At 47.6% G+C, this 14,745-nt stretch overlaps 1 protein-coding gene across 1 annotated transcript; it reads left to right on the top strand.

Moving 5' to 3' along the window:
• The first annotated feature begins 680 nt into the window (after positions 1 to 680).
• On the top strand, positions 681 to 7,912 carry NKX6-1 (NK6 homeobox 1). Its single transcript, XM_012437850.2, has 3 exons — positions 681 to 2,413; positions 4,079 to 4,251; positions 6,379 to 7,912. The coding sequence occupies exons 1-3, from the start codon at positions 1,744 to 1,746 to the stop codon at positions 6,634 to 6,636; spliced, it is 1,101 nt and encodes a 366-aa protein (XP_012293273.1). The 5' UTR covers positions 681 to 1,743; the 3' UTR covers positions 6,637 to 7,912.
• The last annotated feature ends 6,833 nt before the right edge of the window (positions 7,913 to 14,745 follow it).

Here is a 14,745-nt window from a genome sequence, read left to right as displayed (position 1 = left end):
ATTCTGGGAGAGCCCAGATGGCCTTTAATTAATCCCTTCAAAAGAAGGAGCCAGGCGAGGGCTGCGCCCGCTGCCTGCTCCATTAGCTCCATTTTACAAGGGACCAGACTCGGTTCGAGGTGAGGCGCCCTCCAGAGCTGGTGGGGGAAGGGGATAGGATGACGCGAGCGGGCCAGTGGGGAAGCAAGGGAAGAATATGAACTGCTTTTCCATAAAAGGGCTGGGTTTTCATTATTCCTCTCTTTAAAAAGTAATACCCTATTCGTCTCTGCTTCCCCCTCCCCTTTCTCATTTTATTTAACACAATTAATTGAGGCGGCCACTGGCCCCACCAAGGAACCGCACCACTCGCCCGCTCCCGCTCCTCCTGGCCCCGCCCACAGGAGAATGAAGTAGGGAGCGGGAGGGGACTAGGCGGGCGCGGCCCTACGGCTCGCCCGCCTCAGCCAATCAGAGGGCGCGGCGCCCCCGAGTGGGCGTGTGCCAGGGGGCGACGCGAGGATCAAGGCGGCGCGCTATTGGACACGATGGTTACGCCCCCGGCCTGCGCCCCGCTCCGGGGCCCCAGCCCTCCCCGCCGCCTGGGAGTGACGTCCCTCAAAGTTCTCATTTTGGTCTCCCACTTCCCCCTCCCTTTCGTCCCCCTGCTAAAGAGGGGTAGGGAGAGATGCAAATGTTTTATTACCTTTGAGAGCTTCATCCGAACTGTCAGGCCCGGAGGGAGAGAGGAAAGGAGAGAGAGCGGAGGAGCCGCGGAGAGGGTCAGTTTGGCCAGAGGACAGGACTTGGAAGAGCGAAGCCTGGGAAGCCGCGACGAAAATGCCAGAGAGGAGAGTCCAAGGCGGAGAGTGAGAGGGAGCGAGGGCGCGGGGGTGGGGCGGGGGTCGCCAGGCCGGTTTGCAGAAGTGGACTGACGAGCGGCGCCGAAACCGAGCCGCCAGACTTTTCACACTTAGTCTTTTGTTTTTCTGTGCTTTTTCCCACCCTCTTTCTTTTCAATATTGCAACTCCAGTGCCCCGTGGCCCAGAGGGCAAGGCGGGTCGAGGTGCGGATCCGGAGCCGCGGGGACGGGTGGCACTGCCCTTCCTGGCACAGCAGCCCGGGGCAGCTCGGGCGGAGGAAGCCCGCCCAGAGGCGAGATCTCCCGCGGGCTGGTTGCGCTCTCTTCCAAGTTACAGCGAGCGCCGAATGCGAATCAGCCGAGCGGCCGAAAGAGCAGAGCATCCCAGTAAGATCAGAGGAGCGCCACGGGCTGAACCCGGCGTCCTTTGAACCTCCCCAAAGAAAGCGAGCCACCCCCACCCTCCAACTTCAAAGTGGAGATTCGGCGACTAAGTTTGCCACGAACTCTCCGGAGCCAGCCTGGGTTTTGTTTTGCTTATTTCCCGGGGGCAGAAGATGAGAAATAGCGCACTTTGAACAGCTAGGAAAAGTGAGGAAGAGAGAAGGGCCAGGGATCGAATCCAGGACTCGCAGAACGAAAGGACTGCCCAGCCCGGTGGGACGCCTGCTATTCTCTGCGAGCCGCCGCCTCCCGCTTAAGGGTTTTTGGACATCTCTGCTGCGCAGCTAGGGGAGCAACTCCCAGCGGCTGCATTCTTGGCCCAGTTGGCAGCTCGCCTCCGGGTGCGCCGAGCGCCTCTCCGCTCGCGCCCTCTGCGCTTCCGGCTCCTCTGAGCCCCACCGGGGGGCACCAGCCGGCGCCCTCGCTGCAAGGCTACGGGCTCCGGCCTGGCCGTGGGATGTTAGCGGTGGGGGCAATGGAGGGCACCCGGCAGAGCGCGTTCCTGCTCAGCAGCCCGCCCCTGGCCGCCCTGCACAGCATGGCCGAGATGAAGACCCCGCTGTACCCTGCGGCGTATCCTCCGCTGCCTGCCGGCCCCACCTCCTCCTCATCCTCGTCGTCGTCCTCCTCGTCGCCCTCCCCGCCTCTGGGCACCCACAACCCGGGCGGCCTGAAGCCCCCGGCCACGGGGGGGCTCTCATCCCTGGGCAGCCCCCCGCAGCAGCTGTCGGCCGCCACCCCACACGGCATCAACGACATCCTGAGCCGGCCATCCATGCCCGTGGCCTCGGGGGCTGCCCTGCCCTCCGCCTCGCCCTCCGGTTCCTCCTCCTCCTCTTCCTCGTCTGCCTCTGCCTCCTCCGCCTCTGCCGCCGCCGCAGCTGCTGCCGCGGCCGCAGCAGCTGCCTCATCCCCGGCAGGGCTGCTGGCCGGACTGCCCCGTTTCAGCAGCCTGAGCCCGCCGCCACCGCCGCCCGGGCTCTACTTCAGTCCCAGCGCTGCGGCCGTGGCCGCCGTGGGCCGGTACCCCAAGCCGCTAGCGGAGCTGCCCGGCCGGACGCCCATCTTCTGGCCCGGAGTGATGCAGAGCCCTCCCTGGAGGGACGCACGCCTGGCCTGTACCCCTCGTGAGTACGACCGCCCGCGTCCCGGGGCACGCCTGACATGCTCGTTGTGCCCACTCTCGAGTCGCGACCCCTGGTGTGTGTGTGTTGCTTGATCCACCCGGTGGTCCGCCCCAGTAGTTTGGCAGCGCCAGCGTCCAGAGAGGGATTCTCGCTTTCCTGAGCTCGCGTGGCTACATTCAAACGCCTCCCTCTAAGTGTTGAGCACGCGGTGGCTGAGCCGGTGTGTGTGTGTTCGTGTGGATCACGACGCCTGCGGGACGTATGTCTCGTCCGAGGCCCTGGCTGCTCCTGAAACGGCCTGGCCGGGACTCCAGGCCTGGCCTGTCTTAGAGGGATGGGGAGGAGAGACCACTGCACCCCTGCTTTCCCAGCTCCTGCCTGCCGTCCAGGGCCCCATTCCTCCGGCTCTCTTCCAAGCAGTGAGGCCAGGCAGCGGCGAGCCCTCTACCACCCGGGAAGTGCGTGTGTTTGCATGCACGTCTCCGCCCGGGGTGTCCCCACCTCACCTCTTCGCCCTCGCCGCCCTAGTACACCCGGATGTGAGCACATAGAAGACAGGCCAGCAGTCCCCTGGGCAGGGCCAGCGCCGAGCGCTTCCAGCCACTCCCTAGCGCTGGGCCCGCGCTTTCCCACCTGCCTCCACTCTGGGGGCTGGCACACATTGCGTCCCGGCACATTTGGGGACATCGTGGAGCTCAACCCTCTAAAACAAGAAAGAGCCAGGGGAAGAGCGAGGTGAAGGGACAAGGACTGGAGAAAATGTACCATCCTGCAAAGATCTTGCTTGAGGCAAATTCAGTTGCCCCAAGATCACTCTAGTCTTCGGGTAGTCGGCCGAAGCGCTGCGGAGGCTCCCAGCCTTCCAGGTGGACTTTGTGGCCCAGCCCGGGGTCCTTTTCTCGCTCCGTTCTTCACTTTTGAGCGAGTCCCCGAAGTTTCTTCCAAGTCTCCGGACCTCCCTAGTCCGGCTGAGCGGCAATAACTGCGGGAAGTTGCGAATGCCGAGTGGAGGTTCTCTTGGGAAGCCGGGGGATGGTGGCGGCTGGGCCTGGTGGGGGTGCCAGGGAGACGCTATTGTATTGGTTTTGATGGTCGTGTAGGGGCCGACAACAAAGGCTGTGCCTCCTCCCCCCTCCCCTCTTCCCCTCGGCTGCAGCGACGTTAGACTTGGGGGCGATTTAGTTCTCTTGTGTGCAAAACAAGGACCCCTTTGTTGCCTGGACACAGGTTAGAGAAGCGTTGAAGGAAAAAAAAATCTAGTTATCCTCACGCAAAGGCTCCGGGGCCGAGCGAGGACCGACCGGATTAGGAGTCGAGAGTGGCCTTTTCCCCACCTCCCTAACTCGTTAATTTAATGGGGCCTTGAGATTAGGCTCTGGCAAACTTTAGCAATAGGCTCCCTAGCTGTTTGACTTCGGTGTTGAGCAGAAGGTATTTACTGCTGCGCCAAACACCCGGCTTTAAAAAAAAAACAGGTGGATGAAAAAGGCAAAGGGAGACGCGCCATTAGGCTGCAAGCGCCGCTACACTTCTGGTCTCCATCACAGAGTGAGCTTTCTTTTCCCACGAAACATTGTTTTTCGAGTTCGGTTCCCCCCCCCCCCATTGCAACCGCTTGTAACGGATTGTTTTTCTCCCTCTCTCGTTGTGTATTGGTTTTCACAGATCAAGGATCCATTTTGTTGGACAAAGACGGGAAGAGAAAACACACGCGACCCACTTTTTCCGGACAGCAGATATTCGCCCTGGAGAAGACTTTCGAACAAACAAAATACTTGGCGGGGCCCGAGAGGGCTCGCTTGGCCTATTCGTTGGGGATGACGGAGAGTCAGGTCAAGGTAAGTGGACCTTGCAAACCTCGAGGGATAGGTCCGGCGCCTGGCGCGCGCGCTTACACACATGGACACACACACACACACACACACACGCACGCACCAAACTAACAAACAGTCGCCTGGGAGGTGCGAGTCCGAGGAGCCTGGGGAGAAGTTGAGAGCAGTGAAGGAGGGTGGGGGCTACGAAGGCGCTGGGATCTTGCAGGCGGGCAAACTCTTGATGAACAAAAGGAATCAAGCCCCCGCCTTTGAAATTAGGTTAATCTAGATAGCAGCATATGTTGGGGGACTCGCCATTATTAGAGAATAAAAGCATTACTGAAATATCAGCCCAGAGAATAGATCAGGCCAGTTAGACAGCTTCTGTATATCCTATTTGTAGAGATATCCAAGTTTTTGTTTGTCAATTCTGGATCCACTAGTTATATACTTTCCTAATGTAGATCAGTATTGTAGGACTACTCTATTAATTTGCAAGTAAAAATAAATAAACAAATCCACAGGATCTAACCACTTACCACAGATGAACCTCTTTTTTAGTTTAGCTTAAGGCAATCACCTTGGAATAGTAATTTTACAAATGAATTGACAAGATTATTACTGAATTATAGGCTTGAATTTGGTTAAAATAAGTTTATCAAAGGATTTAAGATTTGTATTGTTCATGACAACAATTTATAATTAAAGCATCACTTTCCTTATAATTGACTTGTACAGTATATTTCCGGGGAAACAAATTTTAGAAAATTTTCCCTAAAATATAAAAGGATTGAGCAAGCTGGGTAAATTCAATCTGATAGTTTCCTATATTTCTAATATTCTCCTTTGTGCCTCTTTTTCAGTTTGTTATTTTTGTTTCTTTGGGGTGCAAGTCTGTTTTCATTAGTTTGATTGTTGCTCCTTAAATTAAGTAGGAATAACATTAGCCATGTCTGCTGGTTAGTGTATTTCCCTCAGGACAGCCATCATAAAATACATTTCAGGAGTGATTTTGTATGTGACCATTAGGATACCAACACAGTTAAAATTATTTTTGCAGTAGGTTGGTACAGAGCCTACTGCGGTAATCTGGAAGTCTTCATTTGTCACTGTAAATATGTCTGTATGACTGGAAGTGAATTATTATAGCTGTATAAAGAAAATAAAAATCACTTTCTTAACAATTCTGATTCTCTAGATAAAATACATAATGGATGAGAAGCATAAAGGGAGAATAATTCAATATCTTTGGGAAATTGGTTGCTTCTTGCTGATGCTTTAGGTAAAATATGTGTCAAACATCATGAATAAGCTTAAAAATTGTATTAAATGTCTTGGGCAGGAACACAATTAAAATAATATTTAAAGGAATAGACCTACCAATTTTGGAAAATAATGTAATAGACAATTTTTCATGTTTACAAAATAACCAATAATAATTCTAGCCTTCACTTTACTCTGGGCTTATGAAAAACATTAAAGGCAATTTGAAGTTTGTATTTTAACAGATTTTTTCATATAAAAACTGCACCATACATTCTAAGTAAAAACAGGGAGGATATTCTTTATCTACCATGTTTATACACATTCATATCTGAGACAAGTGAAACAACGTTCAAAAGTGAAAAGGAGAACAGAAGTAATTGGGGCAAATGCTGTACTTTTCCCCACAATTTACGATGAAAAGCAAGTACATGCCAGGTTGTTTGAAATTCCTTAATTTAAGGAAGTAAATAAGAAATACAATCACAGCCACTGTGGGGCAACTTTATGAAGGAGGAAAAGTTTTCGACTTCAAACTAGAAGGCAGGAAAGTGAACTCACTTTTAGGGACGCTCATTTTTAAGTTTCCAAGTTTTGTTTTTACTTTTGAGAACTCGTTCACTGACAACCTCAATACTCTTGTGTTACCATCACTATGGCAACGGCGGTCAGTTTGTTGGTGCCAGTTACTTGGGGGCAGGAGGAACTTGGGGCATTGGAGACTGACTTTGACGGCCGAGGCACTGGAGGGCTCCGAGGAAGGGCGGCAGGCCGTCCGGGGCCCCCAGGAGGGCCCTTGAGATGCGGGGCTGGTGGCACGGCCTGGCTTTACTGGTGTTCAATTCTTCCGTCGTTGCCACCTCTCTTCTCCCTTTTCTCCGCTCTCAGGTCTGGTTCCAGAACCGCCGGACCAAGTGGAGGAAGAAGCACGCGGCCGAGATGGCCACGGCTAAGAAGAAGCAGGACTCGGAGACCGAGAGGCTCAAGGGGGCCTCGGAGAACGAGGAGGAGGACGACGACTACAACAAGCCTCTGGATCCCAACTCGGACGACGAGAAAATCACGCAGCTGCTGAAGAAGCACAAGTCCAGCAGCGGTGGCGGCGGCCTCCTACTGCACGCGTCGGAGCCCGAGAGCTCATCCTGAGCGCCACCGCCCGCTGCACCTGCCCAGCTCTGGCCTCCGCCTCTGGGGCCGCGAGGGGCGCGGGGACCGCGTGCGCGCTGCACCTGACCGCCCCTCGGGCCCCGAGGACCCTTTGCTATTTTTGAGATGTACATATCTATTTTTTTAACCTTGAAGTTGTGGGAGGGGATGTGGGGAAGAGAGACTCGGGGATTGATGAGGCAAGGAAGACCACCAAATGCACTGCATAAATGACGCTACTGAAACCAGCAGCCGGGTCACGGTCCCAGCGCCATCCCTATCGGCGGGCAGCGGCCTCAGCGCCCGGGTCTCCCTCGCCCCCATATTTTGCCCCTGCGGGCAGCGGGGTAGGGGCCGCTGAGAGGTACTGTGGAAGGGCCCAAGCCCACCACACGGGGGGACCTCGGAGCCACGCGGGAGGGCGCAGTCACCGATGGGAAGAGGGACGTTTCTCCTCCCACACACTGCTATGCGACTAAAGTAACCTGTTGAAGGCTCTTTGTAAATAAATCGTGAGTTACACTGACTAGAAGTTACTTTATTGTGAATATTTAAAATGTAAAATGCTTTTTTGAATTTCGTATAAAAAGATGGACCTTCTGCCTTCTCCCCTTCCCCTTTGGAGAGTGACTCAAACCACACTTTCCCTTTTATTTTGAACTTAATTTGAGAAGCCTAGAATAGAATGTCATCACCTTCTCCGTCCCCTCCTCTCTTTCCTCTTTCCCGTTTGGATGTGCAGAAACTCACATTTTCCCCTTACCTCTTCTCGCCCTGCCCTGCCCACCCCCTGGATCTGCACTGCGCTCTCACCCCGGTCTTGAAGTGGAAGACGTGGGAACCAGGGAGGGCTTCTCACCTGCCTCCCTGTTCCTCTCTGAAATTGCACAGTCGTTTGTTGCTATTTATTAGTGATTTAAAGAAAGTATTGGGGAGGGAGGGGCTGCAATAGCTTGTATTTAACTCCTTTCTGATAAAAATGCGTGTTAAAGTAGATGGTGGGAATTGTTACAACCGCTCTGGGTCTGAAACATAAAAATCCATTTAGTTGCTGTAATTGAATTTGAAGTGTTTTGTATCATAAGAATACTATAGAATATGTAAATTGTTTTCTTTTTTAAGCTAATAATGATGATATATTAGCATCTTTAACCTTTATTAATTTATATAAGGAATTCGGTTTGTAAAGAGAAGAAAATCCCCTTTGCAAGACCAGTTAAATGTAATGCACTTTCTGTTTCAAAGGATAAATCAAATTAAAAAAACAGTTTGAAGACGTCTGTTGCCTTGAATGAAAGGGTACAGATCATCTGATCTCATCAGAGATCTCAAATAATAAAAGTCAAGACCACAAAAAAATGGCATATCGGTTTCTTGGGTGAAATAGCTGTTCCTTAATTTTTTTTTCTTTGGAAGAGTGGTGTCACATTTCTCATTCTCCTGGTTTGGAAAATAAAAAAAATGCAGTCCCACTCATGGCGATTCTTGGAGAGACTAGTCTAGCTAGCTAGCTGCTTCTGATGTCTGTGTTGTCTAATTTCTTTCAGATCGCTTTTTCCTTCTTCAGGAAGTCCCTGGGGTTGGGGGGCAGTTGGGAAGACCTCATTTCCATATATCCAAGATAGCTCCTCAGTCAGTCCCTATTCGATTAGCTTGGAAGAGGCGGCGGAGCTTGCTGGTGGAGTAGCACTGCTGTTTGATGCTAACATTTAAGACTGCAGAAATTGTGGAAAGACAGAAGCCTTGATTTTACTAAACATTACTGTAGAAGGATGAATTTAAAGAAAGCTTCCTTTAGCTGGTGTAAAAATCTTTTAGGGTTGAGAAAGCAATGTCATAGCTTCTCCAGCTGAATTTAGGGGCGGGGGCAGGGAGGGAAGCCCAGGGCTGTATCACTGTTTCGGGATCTTTTTGTTTTTAGACACTCAGTTTCAGGCTCAGTGAAATGTCATTACCTCCTTAGTGTTTCAGGTTAATGAGCTTGTGTTCAAAGAGAAAAAAATCAATAGAGTTCAGTAGATTCTTCAGGCCAAAGAAAGTATAGGTCTGTTTGTTCCCTTGAAAGTAAAAAATAGTTGAAAACTAAAATTTTCACAAAATCCACAAGACGAAATTGCCTGAAGGGAAATTATTGTAGAATGCAATGCTGATGGCATGGTTTAACAGAAAGAAAGGCTGAAAATCTGCCCTCTTTCTTTTTTCTAGTTTGTGAAGTTCTCAGGGAGTTTCAGACTCTTCTGATTTTCCATCTTCTTAGCATGACTAAGGTATGTATCCTTCAGAGAAGCAATTATTCAGAGAAGTGCTGGGATGATATCTGTTTTAGCTGTGACAACACCTTCCTTTCTACCTTCTTCTTTCTTTCTCCTTCCTTTTTTCTTTCCTCTCCCCTTCCTTTCCTCCCTCCCTTCCCCTTTCTTTTCCTTTTTTCCTTTCCTTTCCTTCGTGACTTCTTTCACTTCCTTCTTCCTTTTTCTCTCCCACTATTTCTTTCCCTTTTTAAAAAAGAACAGAGGTGGGTGGGTAGGGAGGACACACCACCTATTATCCTGCACCTGTACTTTATAATGTAATTTTCAAATATGAAAACTTTATTCCATGCTATTTTTTTAGACTTTACTCACCCCTCTTCTGCCTTGAAAAGCCAAGCAACTTTTTATTTATTCTTTCTTCCTAAACACACACACACACACACACACACACACACGCACCTCACAATATAATTAGAATGTTATTCCCAGAATATAATAATAGTAGTAATAGTAACAGTAGTAGTGATATAGTAGTACTAGACCCAGAAAACTTGGAACTAATATTGAAGCTTTTTCTCAAGAAGTAAACAGGTTCATAGTATTTATTCCAAGTTAGAAGTGTGGGAAGAAACCTCTTGCAAATCCCTTAGGAAGCGTTCCTCTGTGCTCATGTTTCCATGCAGAGCATCTAAGAAGGGTGAAAGCTGATGGCCTGGACTCCACTCCACAGGCATATCTGCAGAGGGCGGGTGGGTCTGTGCACTTGCCAGCCTGAGTACTGATGTGCTCTGAGGTATGTGGGTGGCAGCCAGAGTCAGGCTCTGGGGCCAGGCTGCACTGGCATTTGCTCCTTTCTCTAGTTGACTGCAGCAGCAGCTTGAGGTTTTCAGCTAATTTACTTCCACCCAGGACTCTAGCTGGCCCTGGTTGCAACTGGCCTCATAAAACTGGGAATGAGAGAGAAGAGAGGGTGCCTTACCTCTGATTCCCTTTTTCTTGGTTGGTTTGGTTTATTTCCATTTATGTGCAACAAGAACAGTTTTTCACAAGAGTTAGCATGGTGGAGAAACCAAGGAGATATTCTCCAGCTCAAGCAATGGAGAGCAAGAATCATTTTTCATTTTGGTTCAAAAATTTTATGGCAATAACAACCATAAGCATCTCATTAAGCCCATCAGCCAACCGTTACAGCTAACGGGGTCATGATTTAAAAATAAAGAAGTCCACAGTAAGATGGACCACTGCATTTAAAAAGGCTTACAGGCATCAGAATGCCAACAGTGGAAAACAGACAAAAACAAGGGTGTGTGTGCGTGTGTGTGTGCGTGTGTGTGTGTGTGTGTGTGTGGTGAAAGAAAGGGTAAAACTGCTTTTTCATTTTCGTTTGTGTGTGTTTCTTTTCCTAAAAAGGAAAAGGCAATGAGGCTGCATGGCAGATACAGAGTGGAAGGGCAGGGCACTGTATCTGTCTCTCAGATGTCCCAGCAGCATTCATTGCTTCTACTCAGTTCTCTTTCTGGGCCCCAAAGTCCAGGCTCAATTCTCCCACTTGGTAATTAATTTTCTCTTTGGTTCACATTCAGGATTCTGTAACTTAAAGCTCTATGCCTTTCTTCCCAGAAGCTGTGGTATGTGGAGTGGCTTTCCAAGGTTGTGAGCAGTTTAATCCACTATTCCTTTCCTTGCTTCAGAGACAGTGAGAAGAGGGGGAACTGAAATCACTTGTCCTCTTCTAGAAATTTCCTCATTGCTCAGTGGGTAGGCAGTTTGGACTGGAGGTCAGCTTATCTTGGAAATACTTTACTAGGTTACAGAGACCAGGCTGTATTTGCAACTTTTTGGAGCCTAATATCGTGTATTAATAGATGAGTATGTTATTATACCAGCATCAACTTGGGGAGATCCACACACTGCCCTATCCTTTAAGTTGATGATCAGTAGGGACACACACACACACACACACACACACACACACACACGAGGTAAAATTCCACTAGGGAACTCCTAGCACTGAATAGCTTAAAGAGACAGTGGCTCCTTTGTTAATCACTGACAATAGAATCTTGTAGTAACAACAAAGGTAAGTGGTAGATTTCTTCTGTAAACTCTATTTTAGGTTAATTTGAGCAAGTTTCTCAGCACTAAATTTCTTCTTTCTTATGATACACATGCAAAAAGTGCTCTTTCCTCCTCCTATGACCTTTTTTTTGAAGCCAGTTTTTCAGGACACTTCCTTTTTTTTGAGAGGAAAAGTGCGTTTTTTTTTTTTCCTATTGCACTTAGACTGTGAGCTTCAGGGAGAAACATATTCTCCCTAATGTAGCCCCTTTTAAGATCTGTAGAAAACACAGCACAATAACCCCCTCTTCCAGCCTGTTAATGGAAAGTTTGACTAGGGAGTAGTGATGGTGTGAGCAGGATGACTAAGGAATAGGATATTTTCCTGAAATTTAGCCTTCAGTGTTCCAGAGATTGGTTTATAGTTGTTCCACAAACTGGAAAGTTTATCTGAGACCCTGGTGGATTCATTCTCTAGTCTTCCCCTTTGATCCAACATCCGTCACCAAAGATGAAATGTTTAGATGTGCATCATTTGTTCTGATGCTCCAAAGCAGTCACGTCTATTGACTACCACACTTGAAGACTTTAAAGAGTAGAGCATAATGTCTGTGCGGTGTTTGATATCTACTGGTATGTGGCCAGAATTCTGAAGTGGAAGCTTCATCCAGAGTTTCTATTTTAATACACTTTGAATAAGGGCTAGTTTGCTTGAAGATATATTCTAAAATGAATTATTTCCTCATTGTCCGGAAAGAGTTTTTATTATGTAATTTAAATAAGTGCATATTATTTTTTCAGAGACCTTACCACCCTTCTAGTATCACGTTTTGCCTATGTCTACCTCAGGAAATCCAAAAGAAATTATGAGGCATAATTATCCTTTGTGTTTGCTTATTACAAGGAACAGATATATTAAATTCAGGAAAGAAGCTAGTATATAAATTTCTTTTCACCTCTGTAACATAGAATTTTATTTTGCAAGGGTGAGCAGATTAATTATGAAAACACCGTCCATTATAAATAAGTTGTTTGGGACAAATCTATTTGCATAGACCACAGAAAGTTAAGATTGCTGAAAATCCATTGACTTAGTTATTACCATATGGTCTAATCATCTTCAAACAAAGGCATTCAACAAATTTTCATGCCTTTAATCTGCACTTTATACAGAACTCCATGGTTTATAGTAATTACTCTATTCATCATTTGCCAGCTTTGGCCCTTGCATTTTATGCTATGGCTCAGCTCTTGGAAAAAATTTTGGAAACTTTTTTTTTTGACCCTAGATGCTGCTTCTTCCTTCTCTGTACTCTTTACTTGCTCTGTAAGGATTTGTCAGTTTTTATTCTCAAAACCAAAAGGTCCCAAGTGAATGAGAGGTATACGAAATCCTTCATTTTTGCCACAATCAAGAGATCATACAGTGATTGAGAGCAGGACTCTGCAGACAGATTAGGGATGATAACTGCACCTACTTGATAGAATTATTGGGAAAATGAAATGAATTAATATATATGCACAGTACCTGCACCTAGTAAGCTACGGAAGTTGGAGCCATCGTTGTTGTCATCATCGTCATCAACAGCAGCAGCAGCACCAAGAAAGGCCCTGTCTCAGGTTGCCTTTAGCTCCAGCCCTACTGTCTTGTGCAACCAAGGAAAGATTATGAAAAGTGAAAGTGGAAAGAGGATTTATGACAGAAAAGGAAGTTTTCTTTTATGTGAACTCAAAGCCTGACTGCCTGAAGTGGCTTTTGAATATTTAAAAAAATTATTTGGTATTTCTTCCTTTAAAAGATGGAGACTAATTCCTGTGTTCTTGGGTATGGGTTAAATTCAGTGTCTTGCTTCTAGCGACTAGAGTGTAGGTTACTCTCTTTGTTCTTTCTCTTGGATCACTTGGTTTGGAGGAAGCCAGCTGCAGTGTTGTCCCTATATAGAGGTCCATGTGGTGAGGAACTGAGGCATCTGAAAAATCAGTCCCAATTTGCAAGAAGTGTAGGCAGATCCCACATCTCCAGGCAAGCCTTTACAGGATGGTAACTCCAGGCCAACATCTTGACTGCAGGCTTATGCGAGGTCCTGTGGCAGAATCACCCAGCTGAACACTCCAAGATTCCTAACCCATAGAAACTTTGTCAGATGGGCTGGGCACAGCGACTCCTGCCTGTAATCCCAGCAATTTGGGAAGCTGAGGCAGGCAGATTACCTGAGGTCTAGAGTTCAAGACCAGCCTGACCAGCGTGGAGAAACCCCATCTCTACTAAAAATACAAAATTAGCTGGAATTAGCCGGGCATGGTGGCGCGTGCCTATAATCCCAGCTACTCGGGAGGCTGAGGCAGGAGAATCACTTGAACCCAGGAGGCGGAAGTTGCAGTGAGCCGAGATCGCGTCATTGCACTCCAGCATGGGCAACAAGAGTGAAACTCCATCACAAAACAAAACTAAACAAAACAAACTGTGTCAGATATTTATTGTTTTAAGCCATTAAATTTTGGGATAATTTGTTACGTAGAACAGATAAGTAATACCATATCTAATAGACCGATCTTTGTTCTCCGGATAAAGAGTAGCGTATTGAAAGTAAAGATTCTTGAAGAAGGCATATTTCATAATTACTTAACGTCATTTGAAAATGTCACCAGACTGACACTATGTGGTATGAAAGGAAGCACCACCGCTAACTTCATTAGGGAGAGAAGACTTGAGCTCTAAGTGCTGGTTTCTATTTTTTGCAGTAACTTGATCCCAGGCATTTCTTCTTACTCTATATAATAATGTCATCAAACTTTTAAAAGTTGTTGTGAAACTCAAAAGCAAAAAGTTTCTATATGGTGACACACAAATGTAAGAGGTGATGATGATATCCTGTAATATGGTTGTGTAGTTTGGCTAAATATGTCATAACTGGTGTTTCCCATGAAGAAATCTCAGACATGGACAGACCCTAGATCTGGTTCACAGGCCAGTACTGCTTATCTTCTCCTCACAAGACACTGCCAGAGACACACTATCAACTTTACTCTGCCTGCTTGAATGATGGGAAATCTAACAACAAACAACAAACAAACAAAAACCCCAGGGAGAGAAAAGAGGCACAAAGAAACGAAGAGACATCGAGTTTCAAGTTAGGACTGAGCATTTGGAATTTGCCCCTTTTACCTTTCCTTTGAAAACTAGGGATATGACTATTTTGAAAGAGTCAAGGTTGCAAGGAGGCAGGAAATGGGGGAGGTGGTGATAGGTGCTGAGCTGCTGTTGACTCTCTGGGGCATAAGAAAGGGAGGGAGGCAGCAAACCCTCAGAAGAAGACAGCAAGATTTCTAGGAGTCAGGGGGGCCAGCTCTTGATTAGAAGGGAAAGCTCCTGTAGACCTTGCTTCTTCCAGTGTAAGTTTGGGCATTACTTGCCAACTAAAGTTGATGGGCAGAAGGTCCTTTCTCTTTGACCATCTACTCCACTTTTGCACACCTCTCCCAACACCACTGAAGCAGAGTGAAGCCGGTGGATCAGGGAAACAGGATAAACAACAAATACAGTTGACAAAACTTGGGCTTCAGTACCTCTGAAATAAAAAGCAATCCCACTGCCTGCCTAGGTCTTCCTGATAAACACAATTCAAAGAGAAAAGGGACTGCAAAGGCAAATATGAAATCAGCACATTGTCATTAACTTCCATTAGATAGAAAGTAAGGGACAAATGGATGACTTCAAGAGCCCTTGCTGTCAGCACACTTAAGGTGACTGTGTCAGCCAGGGACCTACGTTCTACCTGCAAGGGCCATGATGGTTTTC

The sequence above is a fragment of the Aotus nancymaae genome, unplaced genomic scaffold, assembly GCF_030222135.1.
Source record: "Aotus nancymaae isolate 86718 unplaced genomic scaffold, 86718_ANA_hifiasm-v0.15.2.pri h1tg000006l, whole genome shotgun sequence".
Lineage (NCBI taxonomy): Eukaryota > Metazoa > Chordata > Mammalia > Primates > Aotidae > Aotus > Aotus nancymaae.
Note: the sequence above shows the minus strand (reverse complement) of the source record. Positions and strands in the feature narration are given on the sequence as shown.

Coding starts and splice junctions, on each gene's coding strand:
- NKX6-1 (XM_012437850.2), top strand. CDS start 1,744: ATGTTAGCGGTGGGGGCAATGGAGGGCACCCGGCAGAGCGCGTTCCTG. Junction 2,414..4,078: donor ACGCCTGGCCTGTACCCCTC/GTGAGTACGACC, acceptor TGGTTTTCACAG/ATCAAGGATCCATTTTGTTG. Junction 4,252..6,378: donor TGACGGAGAGTCAGGTCAAG/GTAAGTGGACCT, acceptor CTCCGCTCTCAG/GTCTGGTTCCAGAACCGCCG.